Genomic DNA, 27379 nt, shown 5'->3' with positions numbered 1-27379 from the left:
AAAATATTTAATGTTTTTGGATTTTAAAACTTTTTCCAATGTTTTTTGAAGTTTTAAAGAGTTTTCACCCTTTTGGTCAAAGACCTAAGGGAAAATATAAAGCAAAACCCTAGGGCCAAACCCTAGAGCCAACTAGGGAAACCCCTAAACTAAGTAAACTAACGCCAAAGGCGAAGGAATGATCTAAGATCACAAGCGACCACAACTCTCCGAAGAAGACAAATGAGTCAAAGACTCCTTAACAAGAACAAACGAGTCAGAGACTCCTTAACAAGAACAAACAAGTCAAAGACTCTCTAATAACACCAACTAAGAGATGAAAGCGTCAAAGACGAATGAGTCAAAGACTGTAGACACCCCATTTTGACCGAACCCCAATATCTTGTTTTAAATAAAAACCCTAGTAAATTAGTGTTTTATAGTTCCAAATTTCTTCCTAGGGTAGGTCAGTGTCCCAGGTAGGTCCCATTAAAATTTCAGGAAAATCCGATAAAAATTGTTTAATTAGACAAGCTGAGTTGGAAGTGTAGTGTAGTGCAATAAGGGGGTGTGATTTATCAAGGTTGGGTGTGCTAATGATTTATGTGGGTCACCCCCTTTGTAGGTTAAAAGAGTAGTCATAAATGCACCATAGGGTCTGTCCGTGGAATATGGGGGGTAAAGTATATCATTCCCCATGTAACAGGAGGTTAGTTTATCAAATCATGGGTGTGCCAACACCAATTCCTGCAAGTATATAACCAAAAGAGAAAAGACAAGTTGGGCGGGTGCTATTACCAAAACTTGGGGGTGCAAGTATCAGCCCTCACACTCTCTTTAAAAGGATAATCGACTAGGGTTTTGAGGGGGCTTCTTTTTTATTTTGTTCTCCCCAACAGGGGACCTCATCGGCAGCCACAAGACAAAGAAGGAAGAGAGGGAGAGAAGGATTTTCCAGCCACTTTTCCACCACCATTCGCCTCCATTGCAGCCATCACCTACCACCTCCGTCTACCATCAGCCATCATCATCGCCAAAACCCACTTAGAAACCCACATAAAAATTCTCCATCTTCACCATCATCCTCAACCATTCAAACCTTACACATCAATAACTTATTGGTGGCGTCCATCAACCATCGGCAAACGGGAGGATCGAGGAAGGGCTTCGAGGAGCGTTACATGGATCGACCCCAATCTTCGCAGAGGTAGGCCTTTGTCATTTGGTTCTTCATGTTAACAAAAGGCATCCTTTAAATTTGTGCTTATAGATCATAAATTGCGCAGTAGGATGCATGTTCATACTGTTGTGAAAACCCAAGTCATACTAGTTTGCATATTAAGATCCCATGTTAGTTTTAACTTGCATATTAATGAGTATTAGTTTGCATAGTAGAACTATTTTTCCTTCTCAATCCTAACCTCATCCTCAAAACCAATTTAGTTTCCTTTAGATACCCAATCCTTGGTGCAACCTGGCACATCCTGCCTGTCCTTAATTCACTCAGCCACAAACCAACCCAAAACAGCCCTTCCCCTGTTTTACCGACCAAAACAGCCTCTCTTGTCCCCTGTTTTATCAGCCCAAACAGCTCACTGGATTTTGGAATCCATCTCCCAAACAGCCCACTGGATTTTGGAATCCATCCCCAAACAGCCTACTGGATTTTAGAATCCATCTCCCAAACAGCCCACTGGATTTTGGAATCCCTCTCCCAAACAGCCCACTGGATTTTAGAATCCATCTCCCAAACAGCCCACCGGATTTTAGAATCCATCTCCCAAACAGCCTATTGCATTTTAAGATTCATCCCCAAACAACTACTAGAATATAAAAATCCAACCAAAACTTACCCTCACCCCAGACTAATCTGACCCCACGCCATATCCAATTCCACGCCCCACTCAACCTAACCTGGGCCTGAGTTCCACTCGAGTCCAACCCAAACCCGCACCCCAAACCGGAACCCGAATCTTAAGCTTGAACCCCACTCAACCTAACCTGAGCCTGAGTTCCACTCGAGTCCAACCCAAACCCGCACCCCAAACCGGAACCCGAATCTTAAGCTTGAACCCCACTCAACCTAACCTGAGCCTGAGTTCCACTCGAGTCCAACCCTAAGCCGCACCCCTAACCCGGATCCCAAGCCGCACCTGTAACCTCTGCCCGAGCCGCAAACCCGCAAGTCCAATTCAACCGAACACAATCTTCCCAATAGTTCCATGCATTGCATATGCTAGGTCTGTGAAGGAGTAAGAATTCATGCATTGTGTACACACTGTACATTTGTGTATGCACTTGAATAATTAAGTTGTGGACTATGTATGCACTGTAATTGGATTCATACATTGTGCATGTGAAGGATATACTTGAACTCATCATATCCATGCACTGTGTATTTAATTGTATCACCCAAGTCACGTATGACCATACCCAACCGAAAACTCTCATTAGTATAGCCATATCATCCAATTGGCCATGAACCATATCCTCATTTATTCTGTTAGAAAATTAAACCCATATGGTCATGTACCTTGTTGAAAGCCATTATATCCTTTGATGGCCATGAGTCATACCCCCATGCATTTCGTCAGAATCTAGAGTGGGGACCAAAATATCAAATGCACTGTGGCAAAATCGCATGGCCGAGAACCATCTACCCGAAGCTCAATCCAAACCACACCATCCTAACTTGACTCAACCAACCCAGTCCAACATGGACCCAACGTGAGTTCGGACCGAACCGGATTCAACCCGAGTCACCCCGAGTCTAAGCCAAGTCAACCCGCACTTGACCCTAACCATTAACCCCAGGAAGGTTGCTTTGATTCTGATAAAAGGCGTACCTATAGGAAGCATACCTTGCCTCATTTAAGTGAGTCTGTGACTCATTTGTTTGTGTGATGATGTTATCAGGGAGTTTTTGATTCATTTGATCTTTATTGATGTTATTAGGGAGTCATCGGTCTTGGCCTTATAAGTAATTAGCCTTTAGAAGGCCTGCTTGGCCTCATTTGTAGAATCCTCTCTGAGGTTGCACCTCAATTTGTACCTCTGTTAATTAGCGTCCAATTTGGTCAGTTAGTTGTCTTAGCCTTGCTTACCCCTTGCAAGGGCGATGAAGGCGCTAGCCCAAGCCCATCCTTAGGAGACTTGCTCAGTCCAAGTAGCATACCCCTCTTTGTATATAGGAGACTTGCCCAGTCTCATTCTCTTGCTAAACATCCTCTTTGTGCGTCGTTTGGTTTTGGGAGAACACCCTACTCGGCTTGGCAGCATACCCCTACCCTTATGGGTATTGGGTTGCACATTTGTTGCACCCTAGGGCTAGGTAGCTGTCCGGCCTGGCTGGGTGTTTTACCTTTGCCAAATATGCACAGGGTCTCTTATTCCTTTTTACGTCATTTGTGTCTCGGAGACAAGCCTTGTCTCATGTAGAGAGTTTCCCCTTTAGGAGGCTTACCTAGCCTCATGTTAGAGTGGCCTCCTCTTTTAGAGAAAGTCTTTGACTCGGTAGTGTTATTAGAGAGTCTCTGACTCATTTGTTCTCCCTCCCTAGTGTTATTAGTTAGGAGTTTTTCCATTAGAGACTAACTCAGTCATATAGAGCTTTCCCTGCTTGGGATCTTAGATTGTTTTCTCTATTCTTGGGGCTCTATCTTTCTTGTTGTGGTTTGTCTCTTTGAGACGCTAGTTGCTTATTCGGGGTTTCCCCTTTTGCGTTAGGGCTTTGCCCTAGTTTGTGGTATTACTTGCGTGTTCCCTTTAAGATAGAAAATATTTTAAGGTCCAGAGCATTGGAAAAGCTTTAAAATCTAAAAAACATTAGAAATTTAAAACTCAAAAACATTTGAAAACTTTAAAAATATCAAAAACATTTAAAAATATAAAAAACCTTAAAAAAAATATAAAGTGTTGAGTGTTTCTTTTAGAAGCGTAGTTTGAGAGTTCGTTTCGAACTACGTTGGCTTGATCCTCTCTCACGAGGTACGTAGTGCAGCTTGGGATCTTCATCCCAAGTCCAGCCAAACTTTTGTAAATAATATTTTAAACCTTCTTCAAAAACCTTTAAAACCTTGTTTTTAACAAGATCTTCCTCTAGAATTAGGAGTTTGTCCTAGATAGAGAGTTTTAGAGTTAGGAGTTTGTCTTTGATTTGTTGTGTGCTTGTTTGTGTTTGTGTTAGAGTTAGGGGTTTGTTACGCCTCCGTCCGGTCAGTTGGCGATTCACATCGCCGACTGATGACTAGGTCTTGGATACGTTAGCAATCCTATTGTTTTCCTTAGGGCACAGCCTAGTTACACATAGGTTGTAGGAACCACCTGCATTAGCTTAGGGCTAACCTGCATTTAGCTAGGGCATATAGGGTGTCCTAAAATTCACAATTCACTGGAATTTAAATAATCGTACAATAAACTTTAATAATTGGTCTGGTCTTTTAGATCGAGTTAAGGATAGAGGGCTAGGTGTCTTAGGCATCATAGCTTAGAATAGGCGCGAAGAACTACGTTGCCTTGATTCTCGTGGAGGCGGGGATACGTATGCTTCTTTGGATGAATATCAGACCATCCGAGGACTCGGGCTAGATCGTTTAGAGTCTTAGGATTTGTTGTTTTGTTATGTTGTGTGTTTTGTTGTGTTTTCTTACTTTCTTGTGCAGACCTATACCTGTAGCTGTAGCATGCATGTGTTTGTCCACCAGAACTTAGACACCAGTTAGGTATGTCACTCATAACCTAGTTGTGATTAGGCGACACATCTTTTATCTTACTTTATGTGTATTTATTATTTCATCCCCGAGTCATGCATGATTAGGTAGACGTTCACTCGGGGATATTTGTTCCCATTTCACATGATTTTTACCCAAACTTCTTCGAAGTTAATGAAAAATGGCATAAGAGACCAAGTGTTCGCACTCGGGCGAATTGGGGGCGCTCTTCGGACCTTCTCCATTCGTCATCAGGCACGGACCTTTTGTATCTCTGGTTATCCATTGCAAACAGAGCATTTGTTTTTGGTTCCATGGCGTGTCCATGGATGGCGACTCTGAGTTATTTTCAGATATATCTCGGTTTCGAGCCCTGGCTCCGAATCAGGATGTATCTCTTTCTTTTTATATCGCCACTCATGCTATGTTGTGAGGGTGGCATCCGTTTCGAGAGTTCCTTGGCAGAGCTCTCTTCCGTTGTGGAGATCTTTGAGGATTGCTGTGGGGACCTCGCGTCCCTCGCCGCACTCGTCCTCAGATCGGGGTCCACAGGCTGGCGACTCTGCTGGGGAGTTCTTGAAACATTGCCTAACTCTATAAAAATGCCATTTTTACTAACTTTGGAGAAATTTGAGCTAAAATCATTTTAAATGGGAACTCTATCGTTAGAATCCAGGGGCACCAGACAGGTGCGTAATTAAAACAAGGGATTCACACACTACACATCATACATTGTCATATTCTTTATTTCTTTCATTATTTTTATTATTGGCCTCAGGGAATAGATATGACGCGTACCAGATGGGTAATTATGACCTTGAGGGAACCGTTGTATCTATTTCCGAGCTATGCGCCGGAGCTGCGGCCGTAGACACTGGGTGTGCTGGTGTTCTACAGCAGCCGATGAGCGGTGAACATACTCTGTATAATGCTGGGTGTGCTGGCGTTATACATCAAGGGTATGGTCATAAGCATAGTACCCTGCAGAAATGCCTGGGCCATACTTTTATTTTATTATATTATGTATATATATATTAGTTGCTCCCTTTAGAACCAAAATTAGGAAACCCTTGCTAGGACACTATATATATGTACTCATATGGGGTTGAACATGTGTTGCTCACACATGTGAAGCCTAGAGTTAGGAGCCTTGTCACATTTGTAGATTAGGGTAGCTCACCTTGCATGGCTACAGCACGGTCCTAGTACACTCATCAGTCAGTCTTGAGTCGAGATCTCCTTGACTCCGCTAGACTATATTTAGGGCTGGTGCCCCTGGTTAGGTTGTACATATATGTATATTTTCCGTCATGGATTTACCCTTCTTATACCATGATCGTTGATGGATTAGCTAAATCTTGCCTATCTGTCGCAAGTGCATGATTATTGCTGAGGTCTAAACTCATTTAGAATTAGGGGTGTTTATCATTCTTAACTTTTTCATACCCCAAAAGAGACCAGCCATATCTCAAAAGACTTAAAGGGATAAATTGAAGATTCCTTAAGATCCTGTTGGTGTAGGTCATATTATCAATGCCTACCTTTCTTTGACCTTCATAGATTGACCTCCCTGTTTTGTAATTCAAACATGTTCAGGACTGTTTTTGTCTCTATTTGTACAAGATATTTTTATCTCCGTTATCATCCATTTAATCTAGTGTTTTAACCTCCATTTCAGGATTCTAAAGAGTGCAAATCACTGTTCCTAAAAAGACAATCTTAGCCAAACCTGCTTGGTCTAGATCATCTTCGATATCTAGACTCAGTTGATCCTTCCCTTACCTCGAGAATACCTTTACTCTCTTTGTCTGAGTTGTCTGAGTTACCAGAGGTTCATTCAATGGCTGACCCAGTTGATCCTATGATAGCCATTCAGGAGATGCTGAAAAATCTCACTCGTGACATGGCGAGCATGAAGGAGGAGATTACCCATATGAAAGTTCAAAGTACTGACAAGGCCCCCAGTTCTAGGGAGCCAATACCCCAATTTCCTCAAGTTGCGTCTCCAGATTCGAACAGACCAACCTTTTCACCATTTGAAATCAATTTAGAGGATGGGCAGTATGCTGAGGAATATTGTGTACCTATGGTCAATAAAGAAAAAGAGATGTATGACAAGTTAGAGAAGGAGATGTACGACAAGTTCAAAAAGTTGGCTCAAGATGTAGAGAATATGAAATTTCAGGGACCAAAGAAGTTCGATATTTCTGAGTTTATGATACCTCCTGAGGCTATTCTGCCACCCAAATTCAAAACCCCTGACTATGATAAATATGATGGGACTGGGTGTCCTCGGGGTCATGTAGGATGGTTCATAAAGCTTTCCCAACAACATGGACTCAACCCTGAGCAGATGGCACAACTATTCCCTGTGTCCCTTGTGGGAATCGCAAAACAGTGGTTCTTGCGCCTGAAACCAGAAGAAGTCAGGACTATGGAGGCTATTGCAAACAAACTAGTCGAACAATTTTCGATGGAGGACGGAATAGAGGTTACGAAGAGGGATTTGAAGCAGTTGAAACAAGGGTCGCAGGAGACCTTTACCTCTTTTATCCGGCAATGGAAAAGAATGTTAGCGCAATTGAGTCAGACACTCTCAGAGGCAGATCAAATCAAGCTAGTAGTAAAGAGCCTATCCTCCGAATATTTTCATTTCATGGCACCTCAGCACTACACAAGTTTTGATCATCTGATAAAGACGGGAACTCAAACTGAAGATGCTTTGGTAAAAGGCCTGAGGTCCAAGACTTTATCTGATATCACAGAAGGGAAAAGACCTATGGTCGAGCCAAAGGAGGTACATAATGTCAATTCTGTTAGGACTCCAGTCAAAACAGTATTGGAAGGGGAAGAATCAGCAGAAAAGAAAACAAGAAAATTTACTCCGCTTCCTTGCTCGTTATCCTACATTCTCAGGAGATTGATCAAGGACAACAAGATTGAATTGCCTGAACAAAGAGTCCTACCTAATCCTCTGCCTAAGAATTGGAGAAAGGATTTATTTTGTGCATATCATCGTGGTTCGGGCCATACGACTGATAAATGTTATACTCTGAAGCATAAAGTGCAAGATATGATCGATGGAGACAAGCTCACTATTGAAGAGCCTTTCGATGCTCATGCTGTCTCGCTACCAGCTTCGATAAATGTCATTTCTACTGAAGGACCCATCTTGGATCCTACATCTCTCATTCACCCTATTTCTGAGACGCAATTTGTCCCATCAAGCACCCAATCTGTAGAAGAATCTGTTGAGAAGACTACACTTGTCAGAATGGAAAATTGGATGGTCAAACTCTTTGGTCAGATGGCTATGCTAACTGAAGAAGTAAGAGAGATGAGAATTCAGATGCAGCACTTGTCCATTAAATGTGACTCTGCTCCAAAGCAACTTGTTGATATGGGTACTATGACAGAAGAGGCCTCTGTTCAGAGTTTAATCCTTGATAGATATGTTGATTTGCATAATGGGAAAAAGCCTTACATTGCTCCGAAGGAAGTTAGAAGTGTTAGACCTTCTCGTCAACCTCTTAAACAGGCTTTCATTGCTCCGAGGGAGGTTAAGAATGTTGGACCTTCTCACCAACCTTTAAAGAAGCCAGTGATAGAGGAAGAAAAGATGGGTCAGAAACGAGAAAGAGAATTCACTCAAATGCCTTGTTCTCTTATAGTCATCATGAAGAAATGGGTCAGTGAAGGTTGTTTGAGGCTTCCAGATATTAAACATGTGCCTGTACCATTCCCCAACAATTGGAGGATGGATCAATATTGTGAGTATCATAGAGGCCCGGGTCACCTTACGGAGAATTGTTTAGCTTTGAAACATGCAATCCAGAGCCGGATAGAGAAAGACTCTTCTGCTCTCGCTCAAATCTATGCTTTTGTGAACCAGGCACTTGAACGAACCATTCAACCTCGCAAAGATCCCGTCACTTATGTCACTCCAGAGCCAGAGAATAAGTTGAAGGGAAAAGAAAAAATGTCAGAGTTTGAATATCTTGAGAATGTTCAGGCAGAGAAGGTGATGTCACCAGCCAGTTTTCAAAGACAATTTGGGCCAAGTCAACAGGACTTCAGAGGACCACCCTTTCCAAGGTTTCTGAACCAGGGTCGAACTCCTTAGCCAGCATTATCATGGAGGAAGGCGTACTACTTGTGAACTTCAGTGCCAATTCCTTGCCTCTATTCACCTATTATGTTTCAAGAGTCATATGTCAAGTATCTTGTTTCAAGATTCGTCCTTTGTCAAGTTTATATCAACTCCTAGCTTGAAAGTTGGTAAGTCATGTAGTGTCAATGTAAAAAAAAAAAGAAAAAAAGAAAAGAAAGAATGTGTGTCGTGTTTGTTAAGTCTTTGGTATGCAGAGTCAGTGTTTTATCTTCTGTCAAATCAAATGTAAAGCCCATAGAGGCGTGTCTGTGAGTCATCTGGTACTTCAAAGTTTTCAATCCAATTAAGCATTTGGTTTCGTATCTTCAAATTTTTATGATTCACTCTTGGATTTAATGTTTAAAACAACTAAAGACACCCTTCTCGGAGGAGAATGCGGACGAAATTCTCCTCGAGATCTGAAAAAAGGTCAAACGAGAGGAAGAGCGTCGAGCATAGCCACTTAAAGAAGAAATCGAAGTCATTGATAGTGGTATCGAAATCCGAAACTCGGAAAAGATGGAGTGGCAAAACTTTATCTTCCGAGAAGCGCAAAGAATTGATAAACCTGTTTAGAGGGGTTTGAGGTAGTCTTGCTTGATCCTATAAGGATAAACCAGGGGAATGCCCTGTCGTTGAGCAAAGCAAGACTTCATTGTCTTTAGACATCCAGTTGAAGAGAATTTTTTTTAAAGAGTGAAACATCAGACATCCTATGGAGCTGATGAAATATTGAGAGAAGATTTTCGGGCAAGGAAGTTGTATGATAAATTTGAGCCCTAAGAAAAAGAAAAAAAAAGAAAAAAAAGGAAAAAAAAAAGAAGAAAGAGACAAGGAGTTGTGGAATCTTGAGCATAAATTCAAGATCTTCGAGATGAGAGTGGAGCGCAGTGGTTGAAGTTTTGCCTGACATGTCTTCAGACTCCTAGAAAATTTTTTTTAAGTCTTTGAATCTTAAGCAAAAGAGCTTGTACGCCAAGTATACCAGGAGGCCATCCTTGATAGTCTGAGCTTTTATAGCCAAAATCCTAATGTTTTAAAAATCTTTTTGTAAACCCTTTGGGCCTAAAGTAAAATGAAACCATTTCTTTTCAAACACATTATAAACCCGGGGCATTTATGCGCCCGAACTACGTCGGACCTGATCCCCAACTCTTCAGGGGTACGTAGGCAACTTGATTAATTCAGGTTCGGTCAAACCTTGGAATAAAATCCCTTTCAAAATTTTGAAGCTAAATGCTAAACCATTCTTTGAAAAATCCCAAAGCGAACTACGCGGATCTGATCCTCCATTTTTGGGGTACGTAGGTAGTCTGGCTAGACCAGATTCGGTCCAAATCGTTTGAACTTTAAATATCCCACCCTTTTGATCCCAAGCCACCTAGAAAGTCTTTCTGGTGAAACAAGCAAAAGTTTGAGACAAGTGGTCTTTTAGACCGAAAATTGGAAGGCATTGGTTTTGACTTCTTTTGAAGGGAGAAATCGAGGAGACGGAGAAGCAACCACTACATAGGGCAGGATCCCGGAATCCGAGTAGTGTCGATAAGATTTACTTTGATACCTTTCTAAACTAGGGGCATTAAAACCGAGCAACCCAAAGGAGGTAATAACCATGACGGATGTCCCGATGGAGGAAACTAGAGCCTCTTGACATGGTTTTCGAGAGTACTCTAAGAGTGGCTAGCCTTACCATAATAAAATAACACATTTTATCTAAGGGTGAATCAAAAGTGAGTCAAGTCCCTTGAGTAATTTGAGTCTTCTTTGATTGAGTCATTGGAAGTCTTTTTCTTATTTTTATTATTTTTTCTCTCAATGTCCGAAGTGTTTGGCACTGGAAGAGCGAGAGTATACCTTTTTAAATGTGGAGAAAATTCAGAGTAGATCCTGGTTTAGAAATTAAGGAAAGGGCAAGAGACATTTTGTTCAAACTTGCCGGATACATCAAAGCCTCAAGTAGTGAGCAATGAAAGAAAAAAATTCTCAGACTCATCCATTGTGGATATCCTTTTACCCATATACCGAAGAAAGAACCCATGCAAGCTTAAACTTTTCTTACCTATCCTGGTTTTGCTCTCCAATGAATCCTGTCATGGAAGTAATCATACTAGGGGCATCTTTTATGACTTGCGTCATAAAAGATATCAAATACAAGATAATTGAGATAAACTTTCTCAGCAGATAGAAGCAAAAGAAGCTTGAACGCTCTCTTGAATCAAATTTGTCAATTGAACTCATTCTTTGAAAGAGTCAATGTTTCAGAAAATCTAGTACCCAACGGAGTCTAGAATTCCTGCTTTTGCAGTTTTCAAATCTTAGCAGAATGCTTTTCCTCTCTTTAAGAGAGTCAATATCCAAAAATCCCATCAAGTTTTTCGAGTCTGGTCTTCAGCAATGATTATGCACTCCCATTTATTCTCGGCAGGAGATAGCTATGCTATCTTTGAACTCGATATAAGATCGATAAACCCATCAATCATGTTTGCAAGCCCTTTGGGCGCAAAAAAAATCTTTTTCTTTGTTAAACCCAAACAAGGGGCATTTTTTTTTTTAAGAAGAAAAAAAAAATTCTTTTGATTATTAATCAGTGAAGTGCCAAGTAGTGGCCTGTTTTTTTGTTGCTTGGTGAAAAGTAGTTTCGCCTTGGTATTGGAAGTTTGGGAGAGAAGTAGTTTCCCCTTTGATTTGAATGATTGGGCGAAAAGTAGTTTCCCCATGATTTGGAAGATCGGGCGAGAAGTAGTTTCGCCGTGGATTTGAAAATCGGGCGAGAAGTAGTTTCCCCGTTGTTTGGAAGATCGGGCGAGAAGTAGTTTCCCCGTGGATTTGAAAATCGGGGGAGAAGTAGTTTCCCCGTTGTTTGGAAGATCGGGCGAGAAGTAGTTTCCCCGTGGATTTGAAGATCGGGCGAGAAGTAGTTTCCCCGTTGTTTGGAAGATCGGGCGAGAAGTAGTTTCCCCGTGGATTTGATAATCGGGCGAGAAGTAGTTTCCCCGTTGTTTGGAAGATTGGGCGAGAAGTAGTTTCCCCATGATTTAAAAGTTTGGGCGAAAAGTAGTTTCCCCTTTGAATTGAAATGTCGGGCGAAAAGTAGTTTCCCCTTTTAATTGGAAGTTTTGGGTGAAAAGTAGTTTCCCCGGTGATTTTAAGATTGGGCGAGAAGTAGTTTCCCCATTGTTTGAAAGTTTTGGGTGAAAAGTAGTTTCCCCTTTTAATTGAAAGATCGGGCGAGAAGTAGTTTCCCCGTGATTTTGAAGATTGTGAGAGAAAAGTAGTTTCTCATGAATAAAAATTTTGGAGAAAAGTAGTTTCTCGTGTTTATGTGTTTGTCGGAAAAGTAGTTTCCTTTTGGTTTTGATTGTGTGTGGGAAAAGTAGCTTTTTTTTATATATATTTAGAATGCTTGTTTGAAAGCAGTTTCCCCATTGTTTTGTTTGCTTGAGGTGAAAAGTAGTTTCACCAATACGATACGTTTTGTCGAGTTAATAGTTTCAAGAGAGGCCATCTCATTGAGATGTAATGATTGTCAAGTTAAGGGTCGGAGAGAGGCTATCTCACCAATGCATGTAGGTCTTGAGTCTTTTGAAAATTCCTTTTGCCAGTTTACCCTTGTGTTTCAAAATCAAAACCCAAAAATTTGCTTTGCTTTGTTTTCGGGTCGATCAAAATGTGTTCTCTGTTCGGCTTTGCCATTCGCGTGTTGCACACGCTCTGCCAAAGAGGGGCATCTGTAGACACCCCATTTTGACCGAACCCCAATATCTTGTTTTAAATAAAAACCCTAGTAAATTAGTGTTTTATAGTTCCAAATTTCTTCCTAGGGTAGGTCAGTGTCCCAGGTAAGTCCCATTAAAATTTCAGGAAAATCCGATAAAAATTGTTTAATTAGACAAGCTGAGTTGGAAGTGTAGTGTAGTGCAATAAGGGGGTGTGATTTATCAAGGTTGGGTGTGCTAATGTTTTATGTGGGTCACCCCCTTTGTAGGTTAAAAGAGTAGTCATAAATGCACCATAGGGTCTGTCCGTGGAATATGGGGGGTAAAGTATATCATTCCCCATGTAACAGGAGGTTAGTTTATCAAATCATGGGTGTGCCAACACCAATTCCTGCAAGTATATAACCAAAAGAGAAAAGACAAGTTGGGCGGGTGCTATTACCAAAACTTGGGGGTGCAAGTATCAGCCCTCACACTCTCTTTAAAAGGATAATCGACTAGGGTTTTGAGGGGGCTTCTTTTTTATTTTGTTCTCCCCAACAGGGGACCTCATCGGCAGCCACAAGACAAAGAAGGAAGAGAGGGAGAGAAGGATTTTCCAGCCACTTTTCCACCACCATTCGCCTCCATTGCAGCCATCACCTACCACCTCCGTCTACCATCAGCCATCATCATCGCCAAAACCCACTTAGAAACCCACATAAAAATTCTCCATCTTCACCATCATCCTCAACCATTCAAACCTTACACATCAATAACTTATTGGTGGCGTCCATCAACCATCGGCAAACGGGAGGATCGAGGAAGGGCTTCGAGGAGCGTTACATGGATCGACCCCAATCTTCGCAGAGGTAGGCCTTTGTCATTTGGTTCTTCATGTTAACAAAAGGCATCCTTTAAATTTGTGCTTATAGATCATAAATTGCGCAGTAGGATGCATGTTCATACTGTTGTGAAAACCCAAGTCATACTAGTTTGCATATTAAGATCCCATGTTAGTTTTAACTTGCATATTAATGAGTATTAGTTTGCATAGTAGAACTATTTTTCCTTCTCAATCCTAACCTCATCCTCAAAACCAATTTAGTTTCCTTTAGATACCCAATCCTTGGTGCAACCTGGCACATCCTGCCTGTCCTTAATTCACTCAGCCACAAACCAACCCAAAACAGCCCTTCCCCTGTTTTACCGACCAAAACAGCCTCTCTTGTCCCCTGTTTTATCAGCCCAAACAGCTCACTGGATTTTGGAATCCATCTCCCAAACAGCCCACTGGATTTTGGAATCCATCCCCAAACAGCCTACTGGATTTTAGAATCCATCTCCCAAACAGCCCACTGGATTTTGGAATCCCTCTCCCAAACAGCCCACTGGATTTTAGAATCCATCTCCCAAACAGCCCACCGGATTTTAGAATCCATCTCCCAAACAGCCTATTGCATTTTAAGATTCATCCCCAAACAACTACTAGAATATAAAAATCCAACCAAAACTTACCCTCACCCCAGACTAATCTGACCCCACGCCATATCCAATTCCACGCCCCACTCAACCTAACCTGGGCCTGAGTTCCACTCGAGTCCAACCCAAACCCGCACCCCAAACCGGAACCCGAATCTTAAGCTTGAACCCCACTCAACCTAACCTGAGCCTGAGTTCCACTCGAGTCCAACCCAAACCCGCACCCCAAACCGGAACCCGAATCTTAAGCTTGAACCCCACTCAACCTAACCTGAGCCTGAGTTCCACTCGAGTCCAACCCTAAGCCGCACCCCTAACCCGGATCCCAAGCCGCACCTGTAACCTCTGCCCGAGCCGCAAACCCGCAAGTCCAATTCAACCGAACACAATCTTCCCAATAGTTCCATGCATTGCATATGCTAGGTCTGTGAAGGAGTAAGAATTCATGCATTGTGTACACACTGTACATTTGTGTATGCACTTGAATAATTAAGTTGTGGACTATGTATGCACTGTAATTGGATTCATACATTGTGCATGTGAAGGATATACTTGAACTCATCATATCCATGCACTGTGTATTTAATTGTATCACCCAAGTCACGTATGACCATACCCAACCGAAAACTCTCATTAGTATAGCCATATCATCCAATTGGCCATGAACCATATCCTCATTTATTCTGTTAGAAAATTAAACCCATATGGTCATGTACCTTGTTGAAAGCCATTATATCCTTTGATGGCCATGAGTCATACCCCCATGCATTTCGTCAGAATCTAGAGTGGGGACCAAAATATCAAATGCACTGTGGCAAAATCGCATGGCCGAGAACCATCTACCCGAAGCTCAATCCAAACCACACCATCCTAACTTGACTCAACCAACCCAGTCCAACATGGACCCAACGTGAGTTCGGACCGAACCGGATTCAACCCGAGTCACCCCGAGTCTAAGCCAAGTCAACCCGCACTTGACCCTAACCATTAACCCCAGGAAGGTTGCTTTGATTCTGATAAAAGGCGTACCTATAGGAAGCATACCTTGCCTCATTTAAGTGAGTCTGTGACTCATTTGTTTGTGTGATGATGTTATCAGGGAGTTTTTGATTCATTTGATCTTTATTGATGTTATTAGGGAGTCATCGGTCTTGGCCTTATAAGTAATTAGCCTTTAGAAGGCCTGCTTGGCCTCATTTGTAGAATCCTCTCTGAGGTTGCACCTCAATTTGTACCTCTGTTAATTAGCGTCCAATTTGGTCAGTTAGTTGTCTTAGCCTTGCTTACCCCTTGCAAGGGCGATGAAGGCGCTAGCCCAAGCCCATCCTTAGGAGACTTGCTCAGTCCAAGTAGCATACCCCTCTTTGTATATAGGAGACTTGCCCAGTCTCATTCTCTTGCTAAACATCCTCTTTGTGCGTCGTTTGGTTTTGGGAGAACACCCTACTCGGCTTGGCAGCATACCCCTACCCTTATGGGTATTGGGTTGCACATTTGTTGCACCCTAGGGCTAGGTAGCTGTCCGGCCTGGCTGGGTGTTTTACCTTTGCCAAATATGCACAGGGTCTCTTATTCCTTTTTACGTCATTTGTGTCTCGGAGACAAGCCTTGTCTCATGTAGAGAGTTTCCCCTTTAGGAGGCTTACCTAGCCTCATGTTAGAGTGGCCTCCTCTTTTAGAGAAAGTCTTTGACTCGGTAGTGTTATTAGAGAGTCTCTGACTCATTTGTTCTCCCTCCCTAGTGTTATTAGTTAGGAGTTTTTCCATTAGAGACTAACTCAGTCATATAGAGCTTTCCCTGCTTGGGATCTTAGATTGTTTTCTCTATTCTTGGGGCTCTATCTTTCTTGTTGTGGTTTGTCTCTTTGAGACGCTAGTTGCTTATTCGGGGTTTCCCCTTTTGCGTTAGGGCTTTGCCCTAGTTTGTGGTATTACTTGCGTGTTCCCTTTAAGATAGAAAATATTTTAAGGTCCAGAGCATTGGAAAAGCTTTAAAATCTAAAAAACATTAGAAATTTAAAACTCAAAAACATTTGAAAACTTTAAAAATATCAAAAACATTTAAAAATATAAAAAACCTTAAAAAAAATATAAAGTGTTGAGTGTTTCTTTTAGAAGCGTAGTTTGAGAGTTCGTTTCGAACTACGTTGGCTTGATCCTCTCTCACGAGGTACGTAGTGCAGCTTGGGATCTTCATCCCAAGTCCAGCCAAACTTTTGTAAATAATATTTTAAACCTTCTTCAAAAACCTTTAAAACCTTGTTTTTAACAAGATCTTCCTCTAGAATTAGGAGTTTGTCCTAGATAGAGAGTTTTAGAGTTAGGAGTTTGTCTTTGATTTGTTGTGTGCTTGTTTGTGTTTGTGTTAGAGTTAGGGGTTTGTTACGCCTCCGTCCGGTCAGTTGGCGATTCACATCGCCGACTGATGACTAGGTCTTGGATACGTTAGCAATCCTATTGTTTTCCTTAGGGCACAGCCTAGTTACACATAGGTTGTAGGAACCACCTGCATTTAGCTAGGGCATATAGGGTGTCCTAAAATTCACAATTTACTGGAATTTAAATAATCGTACAATAAACTTTAATAATTGGTCTGGTCTTTTAGATCGAGTTAAGGATAGAGGGCTAGGTGTCTTAGGCATCATAGCTTAGAATAGGCGCGAAGAACTACGTTGCCTTGATTCTCGTGGAGGCGGGGATACGTATGCTTCTTTGGATGAATATCAGACCATCCGAGGACTCGGGCTAGATCGTTTAGAGTCTTAGGATTTGTTGTTTTGTTATGTTGTGTGTTTTGTTGTGTTTTCTTACTTTCTTGTGCAGACCTATACCTGTAGCTGTAGCATGCATGTGTTTGTCCACCAGAACTTAGACACCAGTTAGGTATGTCACTCATAACCTAGTTGTGATTAGGCGACACATCTTTTATCTTACTTTATGTGTATTTATTATTTCATCCCCGAGTCATGCATGATTAGGTAGACGTTCACTCGGGGATATTTGTTCCCATTTCACATGATTTTTACCCAAACTTCTTCGAAGTTAATGAAAAATGGCATAAGAGACCAAGTGTTCGCACTCGGGCGAATTGGGGGCGCTCTTCGGACCTTCTCCATTCGTCATCAGGCACGGACCTTTTGTATCTCTGGTTATCCATTGCAAACAGAGCATTTGTTTTTGGTTCCATGGCGTGTCCATGGATGGCGACTCTGAGTTATTTTCAGATATATCTCGGTTTCGAGCCCTGGCTCCGAATCAGGATGTATCTCTTTCTTTTTATATCGCCACTCATGCTATGTTGTGAGGGTGGCATCCGTTTCGAGAGTTCCTTGGCAGAGCTCTCTTCCGTTGTGGAGATCTTTGAGGATTGCTGTGGGGACCTCGCGTCCCTCGCCGCACTCGTCCTCAGATCGGGGTCCACAAAGACGAATGAGTCAAAGACTCTCTAAAAGAGAAGGAAATACGAGTCAAAGACTTCACTAACACCATCTAAAAGATAGATGAGTCAAAGACTCTCTAAAAGAGAAAGAAACACGAGTCAAAGACTCCACTAATACCAACTAAAGGATAGATGAGTCAAAGACTCTCTAAAAGAGAAGGAACATGAGTCAAAGACTCCACTATTACCAACTAAAAGATAAAGGAGTCAAAGACTCTCTAAGAGATGGAAACATGAGTCAGAGACTCCACTGACAACAACTAAAGGATATACGAGTCAAAGACTCTCTAAGAGATGGAAACACGAGTCAAAGACTCCACTGACAACAACTAAAGGATACACGAGTCAAAGACTCTCTAAGAGATGGAAACATGAGTCAAAGACTCCACTAATGCTAATTAAAGGATAAATGAGTCAAAGACTCTCTAATAACACTACATTAAAGACAAATGAGTCAAAGACTCTCCTATAACACCACCTAAAAGGCAAATGAGTCAAAGACTCTCTAATAACACCATCTAAAGGATGAATGAGTCAAAGACTCTCTAATCAAGGGCTAACTCCTATACGAATGAACTATCGAATAAGGCTTGCTCACAAGCAAAAAAGGAATAAGAATTTGTGCACATTTAGCAGAGGTAAAACACCCAGCCGGGCCGGACAGCTACCTAGCCCTAGGGTGCAACAAATGTGCGCCCAGTACCCCATAAGGGTTGGGGTATGAAGCCAAGCCGAGTAGGGTGTTCTTCCAAAACTAAACAGCGCACAAAGAGGACTAACGAGAGAATGAGACCAGGCGGGTCTCCCAAACACACAAAGATGGGCTCCAAGTAACCTTATCATTGCCCTAGCAAGGGGGAAGCAAGGCTAAGACAACTAATTGACCAAATTGGTCTCTAATTAACAAATGAACAAACTGAGGTGTAATCTCAGAGAGGATTCTACAAATGAGGCTTGCCTCCAAAGGAGGATTGCCTAACGAGACAGAGTATGTCTCCTAGTACAGGTTATAGTATCTAAAGAAATCTAACAGAAATCTAAAAGACTGTGCTAGTCTAATCAAAGAGAGGAAAATGCTACCAGATAATTGCAAATTCCAATCCATTATTATAAAAACAAATCAAATATTAGCTAAATATGATCTACAACTAAAGAGTGCACAATCTATAATAATAGCAATCATACAATGATAAACAACATTAATTAGTCCAGACCAGCCGCTGGATAGCCTAATAAAGCAAGAAACAACATTAAACACTTCTATGCCCAACCACAAACACCACCCCAATATGGGGATGAAATCAGATGATGCTAAAGTAATCATCTGATATCATAATACACATGATAATATTCCTACAAACCGCCTTGAAATCAGACAGTACTCATGTCGATAATATCGAATAGAGTAGTCATCTGATTTCCTTCTTCAATTAAACAATTTATTTAAAATAAAATTAATTAGCCCAGACCAGCCGCTGGGTAGCCTAATGAAATAAAAACAATAAGCTTTCAAGATAGTCTCACCTGAGCAGTCCATTCATCTTCAGAACCTAACTCAAAGCTTAGTACAAGAGAAGAATATTAAAATTTTTAACAGATTATACAAATGCATGCAAATGATATTTCTTATTTTTATAAATTTTGATGCATAACAGGGGGCATATCTGAAAGGTTGAGTAGGCCTACTAAACAAAAGAGGGGAGCGCTACTTAGATTGAGCGAGTCCCCTAAAGATGGGCTTGGGCTATCGCCTTCATCGCCCTATCATTGAATGGGGCTACTAATATCTAAGAGGCATCTGAAAGACTAAGCAAGTCTACTATACAAATGAGGTGAACGCTACTTGGACTGAGCAAGTCCCCTAAGGCTGATGGGCTTTTCATTTCCAAATACCTGAATGCAATGACCAAATCTTATGAACAATAAAAACATGAAATGCAAAGCTAACAACTCATAAACTAGTTCAATGGAATTTCTGAATTTTGACCACACAACCGGCTCTAGTAAAGAGGACAGAGCACTCAAAAATTCATTACGCACATACAAGGGTACAAACATCAACCCTGAATATCAACATATTTATGCTACTTCTTTAGTTCATCATGTTTATCAAAACCATAATTACTTTTTACCAAATGAAACTTGTGAACTCTGTGCCACTACAAATAATATATTATATAGACCAACAAAGCACACAAGTTCTGTAACTTCTTTCAAATTAGATACAACCAGTCATAACAAAGCAAGAAATAAGTGAGAAATCCAAAACGACTCAATGCAGGTGCTTTCAAAATCTCATCTAAAGTATATAACAAACCCATAGATTTTATGATACATTGAACTTGCATAACACATGGTGCTGATTTTGTTTTCCATATTAACCCTTTCATGTCACTTATTAGCCCACTTCAAATTACTTGGTAATTGTTTTGTTCAGATTCCATCCTAGCTTATTTCAGGTAGGATTCATCAATTGGAGTTTACAGAAATCCATTTTCAAGAGACAAAACTAAACTAAAATCATTGAAGAGAGATTTCACTATTAAAAGCAGTCAAGATTTTGATTCGAATTATAACTTGAGTAAATGTAGAAAAGAGTACCTGAATCTGCTTTTGGCAAAATCTAATCAAGTGGATGAATTCGTATTTTGCTTGGGGGCTGAATCTTCTCCTTTTTCTTTAACCAAAACCGAATTTATCCTTGCTCTATTCCTTTATAGAAACCAGCTCCGATTGAATTCTTCATAGTGCGCGGAATAAAAGATCCAACCTGAGAAGCTTGCCGGACGGAGCTCCGATGAACTCACCGGAGAGGATGACCGGTGATAGAGATAAAGAATCCCTCTCTCTCTCTCTCTCTCTCTCTCTCTCTCTATCTCAGATCTGAGACTTCTCTACGAGGAAATGAGATCTAGGGCCTTGGATCGGGAGGTGGCCGGAGCTCGCTCGGAGCTTTGATGAGGATGATCGGAAAAGAAGAAGGCGGAAATCGACCGAAATCCGGCAGATCCGATCGGAGAAGACAATCGGAGGCAAGGTTTCCGACGAGTAATCGGAGAAGATGATCGCTGGGAAGAGGATGAAAGGGATGATTGGAGGTAGGTACAGGTCAGATGCTTGACGGATTTGCCGGATTCCGACAAGAACCTCACCGGAGATGACGATCGGGAAAAGGGAACATGGGTTAGGTTTTGAGATCCAGGTTTTTCCCTCCTCTCGTTCTCTCTTCTGAACGAAAAATCCCTCTCTTCTAATAGATCTGAGATCTAGCAATGATCGGCCGGAGTTGAAGGTTTCCGATGGGGGATTCAGGTTTAATGAAGATGAAGGAAACTGGAAGAAGAAGGAGAAGAAGAAGAAGAAGAAAGAAAAGAAATCGGAACCTGGCCGGAGACCTGCCGGAGATGGATCGGAGAAGGGAAAATCTCGGCCTCTCTGCTCTCGCTGTCGAGAAAAATGAAAAAACCCTCTTTCTCTGCTTAGACGAGAATGAACAGCCTTCTCCTTTCTTCTTTTTTTTTCTTGATTTTTTATATATCAAAGTAACTGCTGATAATGGCACTCCGAAAATTGATGGGCGCACAAAAATTGATTGGCGCGCCCGTCAATTTGTCTTATTATTGTTTGGGTTGGCCCACTGCAGGATAAATCACCCCCCCCCCTTCATACATTCAAACCCCACTTCATTCCCGGCTCGTCTTATTTGACAAATCAAGTCAGATTTTGATGAAATTTGGCGGGGGCCTAGATAAAACCCTACCCTAACTCGCAATGCAATTTGGGATCCTAGCTTGGTGATTGGATGGGGTTTCGCCCAAGCACAGCGAGCTTGGGTCTGGTCAAAATGGGGTGTCTACAGCAAGTGAGAAACTTAAAAGCCATTTTGAGATGCTATGAGCTCATTTCAGGCCAAAAATCTAATTTCCACAAGTCTAAAATTTTTGCTTTGAATATTCCTGAGGAGAGGGCTCTGAAAATTGCTGTGATTCTGGGATGTCAACTGGACGCATTGCCTTCCTCATATTTGGGCCTTCCGTTAGGGGTTGGTAGACCGAATAAAGATCTGTGGGTTCCTATAGTTGAGAGGATCGAGAGAAGATTAGGTACATGGAAAATGAATCTTGTTTCTTGTGGTGGTAGGCTTGTGCTGGTTAAGGCGATATTGTCCAATATACCTATATACTTTATGTCTTTATTTAAATGCCCTATTAGTGTCTCCCTTAGGATTGAACAGATCCAGAGGAGATTTTTGTGGGGTGGGAATGAGGATAAGAGAGGAATTGCTTTGGTCAAATGGGAGGAGGTTTGTGTCCCCATCAAGTTGGGTGGTTTGGGTATCAGGAGAATTAGAGATTTTAATCATGCGCTCTTGGGTAAATGGTTATAGAGATTTGGGGATGAGCATGATCGTTGGTGGTTCAAGGTCATTAGAAGTAAGTATGGATGTGATATGGGGAGATGGGAATTCTTGGACTTGTTTGCAAAAAAAGGGTTTTCGGTTTGGAGAGACATTCTAAAAATGTCTTCTCTTTTCAAGTTAAAGGTTAGATTTAGAGTGTATAGGGGTGATAGAATATCTTTCTGGCAGGATGTGTGGTGTGGGGATGTGTCCTTTAAGTGTCGATTTCCGAGATTATTCAATATGGCTTCAAATAGGGAGGCCTTTGTTGGCGATTGCTTTGAGTGGAATGAGGGTGTTCTTGTGTGGAACCCTGGGTTTAGAAGATCATTTTTTGAGTGGGAGGTGGAATTGGTCTCTAGCCTGCGGGCCCTTCTTGAGGGTTGTTACATTAAAAGGAATGAGGAGGATAAAAGGCTTTGGATTGAGAAACCTTCTGGGACTTTCTCGGTTAAATCTTTCTATAAAAGTATTATGCCCATTTCTAACCCTTCATGTTCGGCAAAGGTATGGAAATTTCATTGCCCACCTAGAGTTTGTATCTTAGGTTGGGCGGTTGTGGACCCCGATCCGAGAGAGAGGCGGAGGGAGACGGGCCCCTATGCGCGAAGTCTCTATGGATCATCCACGTGAATGGAGAGCTCTACTAAGGAACTCTCGAAAGAAAAAATGCCCCTCACAGCATGAGTGGCGATACAAAGGTGAGATACCTCTCGATTCGGGGACTAGCCCAGATTCGAGGCGTACCTTAAACAAAGAAGAGTCGTCATCCAAGGAAGTGGGCCAAGGATCCCATACTATGTTCTGTTGCAACGAATAACCAGAGATATAAAAGAAGGTTCATGCCTGGTTACGAATTCGGAAGGTCTAAACAGCACCTCATCCGCCCAAGTGCAAACACCTGGTCTCTTATGCCATTTATTTATTAATTTTGAAGAGTTTTGGGCGAAAGTCATATGAAATGGGAACGAATATCTCCGAGAAGATGTCTATCTAATCATGCATGTCTCGGAGATGTAATAAGCACACACAAAAGAAATGAAATAAGTGTCACCTAAAATAACTAGGTTATGAGTGTCATACCTAATTGGTGTCTGAGTTCTAGTGTGCGAACACATGCATGCTACAGCTAAAAGTATAGGATCTGTACATGAAAGTAAGAAAACACAGCAAAACACACAACACAATTCAATTCTATACATGACTGGACAAAATGAATCCTAAAACTCTAATGCGACTTGACTCGGACCAAGATGGCCGTCCATCCCAGCTGCTCTACGTATCCCGGCCTCAAGAAGAATCGGAGTCAACGTAGATCGATGACCTATTCTAAACTATGATGCCTAACCATCTAGAACCGCTATCCTAGACTCGATCCACTAGACTCGACTGATTTTTAAAGCTTTTTGTACGATTTCTTAAGTTCGGGTGAATTGTAATTTTTAGGACTCTCTATATGCCCTAACTAATGCAAGTTGGTTAGCCTTAAGCTAATGCAGGTGGGCCCTACATCAAATGTGTAGCTAGGCTGTGCAACCTAAAGAAAACCACGGGTTGACTATATGTTTCCTATTCTAGCCATCGGTTCGACTAAATGTCTAACCGATCGACTCGAGGCCTCCTAACTCTAGGGACACTCACACGACAGGACACACCATATCAATACAAACAAGACAGACTCCTAACTCTAAAACACCCCAAATATCTAGGACAGACTCCTAACTCTAGGGGAAGATCTTTTTTGAAAAGGTTTTGAAGAATTTTTGTATTTTTGGAAATTTTGAAATGTTTATTATTTTTTTTTAAAGGTTTGGCTGAACTTGGGATAAAGATCTCAAGCTGCACTACGTACCCTGTGGAAAGGGATCAAGCCAACGTAGTTCGGATTAGATTTTCCTAGCTACTCTCCTATGACTCAAGATTTTTGGTTTTTCAGATGTTTTTGTTATTTTTGACACAAGGGGACAGAATCATATCATCACAAGGGCAGGACAGACTCCTGATATCCCGCAAAGGTTGGACAGCATCCTATGCTTTGCGAGGAAATGAACAGAATCACGACTCTGCAAGGGTTGGACAACATCCTATACCTTGCAAGAGTGGATAAAAATCACATCATTTGATGAGAGGTTGGATAGAATCCTAACCCATATGATGTAGGACTGACTCCTGAAACTGAAGGACTGACTCTCTAACTAAGGACAGACTCATATGCTAAAGACTGACACTGAAATTAGGAATTCTAAGAAGGATGTGCTAATGAGACAAGGCATGTCTCTTAAAAGAGATGGAGGACAACTATGACCAATGAGACAAAGCCTGTCTCCAAAGAGTTTGAATTTTATCACATGAGACATAGCCTGTCTCCTAAAAAGGGGTGTGGCGCTTCTACACGAGACATAGCTTGTTTCCTAAAAGGGTTTGATTTTTTCTGAGACACAGCTTGTCCCCTAAGAGGTACGAGTTGTGAGACTTGGATAAATTTCCTAAGGGGAAAGTTCTAGACAAGGCTTGTCTCCAAGGGAAGAGTGCCTTACGAGACATAGTGTGTCTCCTAGTGAGGGCTTTAGATAACTCTTTTATTGCCCTTGCAATGAATGGGCTCCTATGCTTAAGAGTATCCAAAAGATTAAGCAAGCTTTAAAACAAAGGGAGGGGAGTGCTATTCAGACTGTGCAAGTCCCCTAAGGATAGGCTTGGGCTAATGCCTTCATCGCCCTAAACCCGCAAAGTAGAGTAGCAAGAAGGCCTGCATATGAAACCCTCTTTACTTTATGATTGTGCCTATGAACAATCAAATAAGAAAGTCCCGCCTTGAACTAACAAGCAAAATGTGACACTCCAATGCTGAAGGGAATTTTATCACAAGATAAACCCTCACATTGATTTACTAGATACGCCATGATCAACTTATTCCTTCACAATATCCTAAAAAGAATAAAGGGATCAACAAACAGATGATATTTTCATGACTATATTCTTACTTCCCATAAGACCATAGCCAAATTAAATCAGGTAAGTTTATAATTTGTACAAGAAACCTCAATTTTTGATATAAAACTCAATACTCCCCTTTTCCAAATTCCCACATATATATAAATAGCACAAAGAGGGAATCAACAATCAATGGTCACATTTTGGGAATCACGATAAGATCAATTTTAGAAGTATCAAACCAAATCAATGTACTGAAACTATTTGGAACATGAGAAGCCATTTAAAATTGGATCTTAACTAAACATAATTGCGTTATTATCATCATTCCCATATTAGTAAAGAAAACTCTAAGGTTATCTTTATTAATGAATAAGAAAGAAAATATCATGAAAACACCTAACACATAGCTATTCAAATGAACATATGTCAATTCACATGTGAGGACAGATTTTATCTATTTCAAGCATGTATGGAATTAAACTGTTTAGAACCAACAAAAGGGACCCAAAGAGAAATAGAATCTCTGTCATGAACTACAATAGCTTCTCAGATTACAAAAATATAGTACTCAAAATAGAGAAAAAGAACTGGCCTATGTGCAAACATTAAAATGAGGTGCTAATGCCCAAAGGTAATTGATATCAGCTCTATAAAATTTTGATACCATCACTACTAGCTTTGTTTCTTATTTATGTAAGAACTGATTATATCGATTATATATTACACACTTAAGATGGCCATCAGGAATTAACTTCAGGACATGAACAGTGAAGTAATGTCATTACCTAAATGTTGTAGAACCTTTATCAATCTATTTCAATTACTCCAAGGTAATGATACCACCACAACCATATTCACACAACTACACGAACCCAGTTTGTCTCTCTGTATTGCAACGACTAATCAAATTTATAATGATCCTCAGAAATAACTACAAAGCAGGATTAGAAGAATAAATTTAAGATGAGGAATAACTGTAGCATATCTGACCATATGTTAAGAACAAAATTAAATCGATACTCAACACATGCAAAAGTCTATCTATGCAGAAAGAAATGGAATAAAATCTTTGGCAATCTCACTCGACAAAATCTCAATTAGTACCAAAAGAATCATAGATCTGAAGATTTAAATTGATCATCGACTAGCTTCTAGCGAAAAAACACAGGAAACTCCTATCGGATCCTAAAAATTACTAAATTTCAGCTGATCGTCACAAGAAAATGATCATATTCAAAAGATCGGACAAAGAAAAGATTGCAAATCCTAGATTTGATACAAAATGAACTCGATCGAGAACTAAGATAAACAACTAAACATCTGACCGATATTTCCAACATAGATTGAGAAATCTAGGAAAATTACTTAAATCATGGCAAAGATCGGAAAATAGGATAATTAAATGTTGAAAAATTCATCATTGTGAAGCGAGAGAAAAAGATAGAAGAACTTCAGATGGATACAGTAAGGGGAAAAGGATTACCTTATTCCATTCAGACTGCTTTTTCTAAAAAAAATCACATTACCTGGATATATAATATATATATATATATATATATATATATATATATATATATATATCTTATTTCTCGATCTAAAGTATATTAAGCATGAATTGATAAATCTGAGTATATAATGCAGATTAAAAATAAGAATAAGAATAAGAGATTAGCTTCAAAATTACAAAATCACATAATAGAATAACTCACACGAACATCAAGCTATTTACATATGTAGCAAATTTAAGGATAATTAGATTTTTCTTCAAAAAGAAATAATGAAAAAAAATAAATAAATGGAAAAAAATACCTCAATGAAAAATTATCGTTACTTAGGGCTTTTCCTTTTGCAGATCTGAGAACTAGAAGTAGAAGATGACCGGAATCCGACCAGATCTGCTCAGAGAAGAAGGCGGAATCGGATCGGAATATAACCGGAACCTTGCCGTATCTGCCGGAGAAGATGATCGGGAAAAGGAAAAACATGAAGGTTTGGGGTTTCAATGCTCAGATCTAATCCCTCTCTCTCTGATGCTCTAATTTTTTTCTAGATCTGAGGTTTCAAGAGAGGGATCTAAGGTTTAGAGATGTAGAGAAACCGATGGAGAAGAAGGAGAAGAAGAAGAAGATGAAGTAGAAAAAAGAAGATTTGGCCGAGGCTCACCGTAGCTTGTCGGAGAAGATGATATCGATCAGAAAAAATGGGGGAAAAGCTTGGATTTAAAAATTTCTAGGGCTTGCAACAGAGAGGAGAAGAAGCTAATGAAGAAGGAAAAATAAAATCGTAGCTGGCCGGGGTTTGGCCGGAACTGGACCGGAGAAGATGATCGGAAGCAAGAAAATCTCTCGTTCTCTCTCTCTCTCTGTGAAAATCTTTTTTCTTCTTTTTTAAAAAAAATGAAATTAAGCAGATATTTATATCAAAACAAGGTGCGGATATTGGCACTCAAAAATGATGGACGCGCGGCTTTTTGATGAACGCGCGACAAATTGATGAACGTGTGGTTTCGTATGTCCCATATGGCCCAAACTTGATACCGCTCCAGGATAATTCACCCCCTTCTGCGAACTTGTACTACGACTTTGCTCG

The 27379-nt window shown here is 40.8% G+C and overlaps 1 protein-coding gene across 1 annotated transcript; it reads left to right on the top strand.

Annotated features, from left to right (window-relative positions):
- Positions 1–658: 658 nt before the first annotated feature.
- LOC143889271 (uncharacterized) lies at positions 659–8949 on the top strand. Its single transcript, XM_077393453.1, has 2 exons — positions 659–1186; positions 6367–8949. Exon 2 carries the CDS (start codon positions 6529–6531, stop codon positions 8809–8811), a length of 2283 nt encoding a protein of 760 aa, XP_077249568.1. The 5' UTR covers positions 659–1186; positions 6367–6528; the 3' UTR covers positions 8812–8949.
- The last annotated feature ends 18430 nt before the right edge of the window (positions 8950–27379 follow it).

The sequence above is a fragment of the Tasmannia lanceolata genome, unplaced genomic scaffold (assembly GCF_043159265.1).
Source record: "Tasmannia lanceolata isolate RefF3 unplaced genomic scaffold, GAP_Taslan_0.1 ptg000013l, whole genome shotgun sequence".
Taxonomy (NCBI): Eukaryota; Viridiplantae; Streptophyta; class Magnoliopsida; order Canellales; family Winteraceae; genus Tasmannia; species Tasmannia lanceolata.
The sequence above is the reverse complement of the archived record's forward strand: the minus strand, read 5'-3'. Positions and strand labels throughout refer to the sequence as shown.

Excerpts from the sequence above, each read along its gene's own strand:
- LOC143889271 (XM_077393453.1), top strand. The coding sequence starts at position 6,529 with ATGGCTGACCCAGTTGATCCTATGATAGCCATTCAGGAGATGCTGAAA.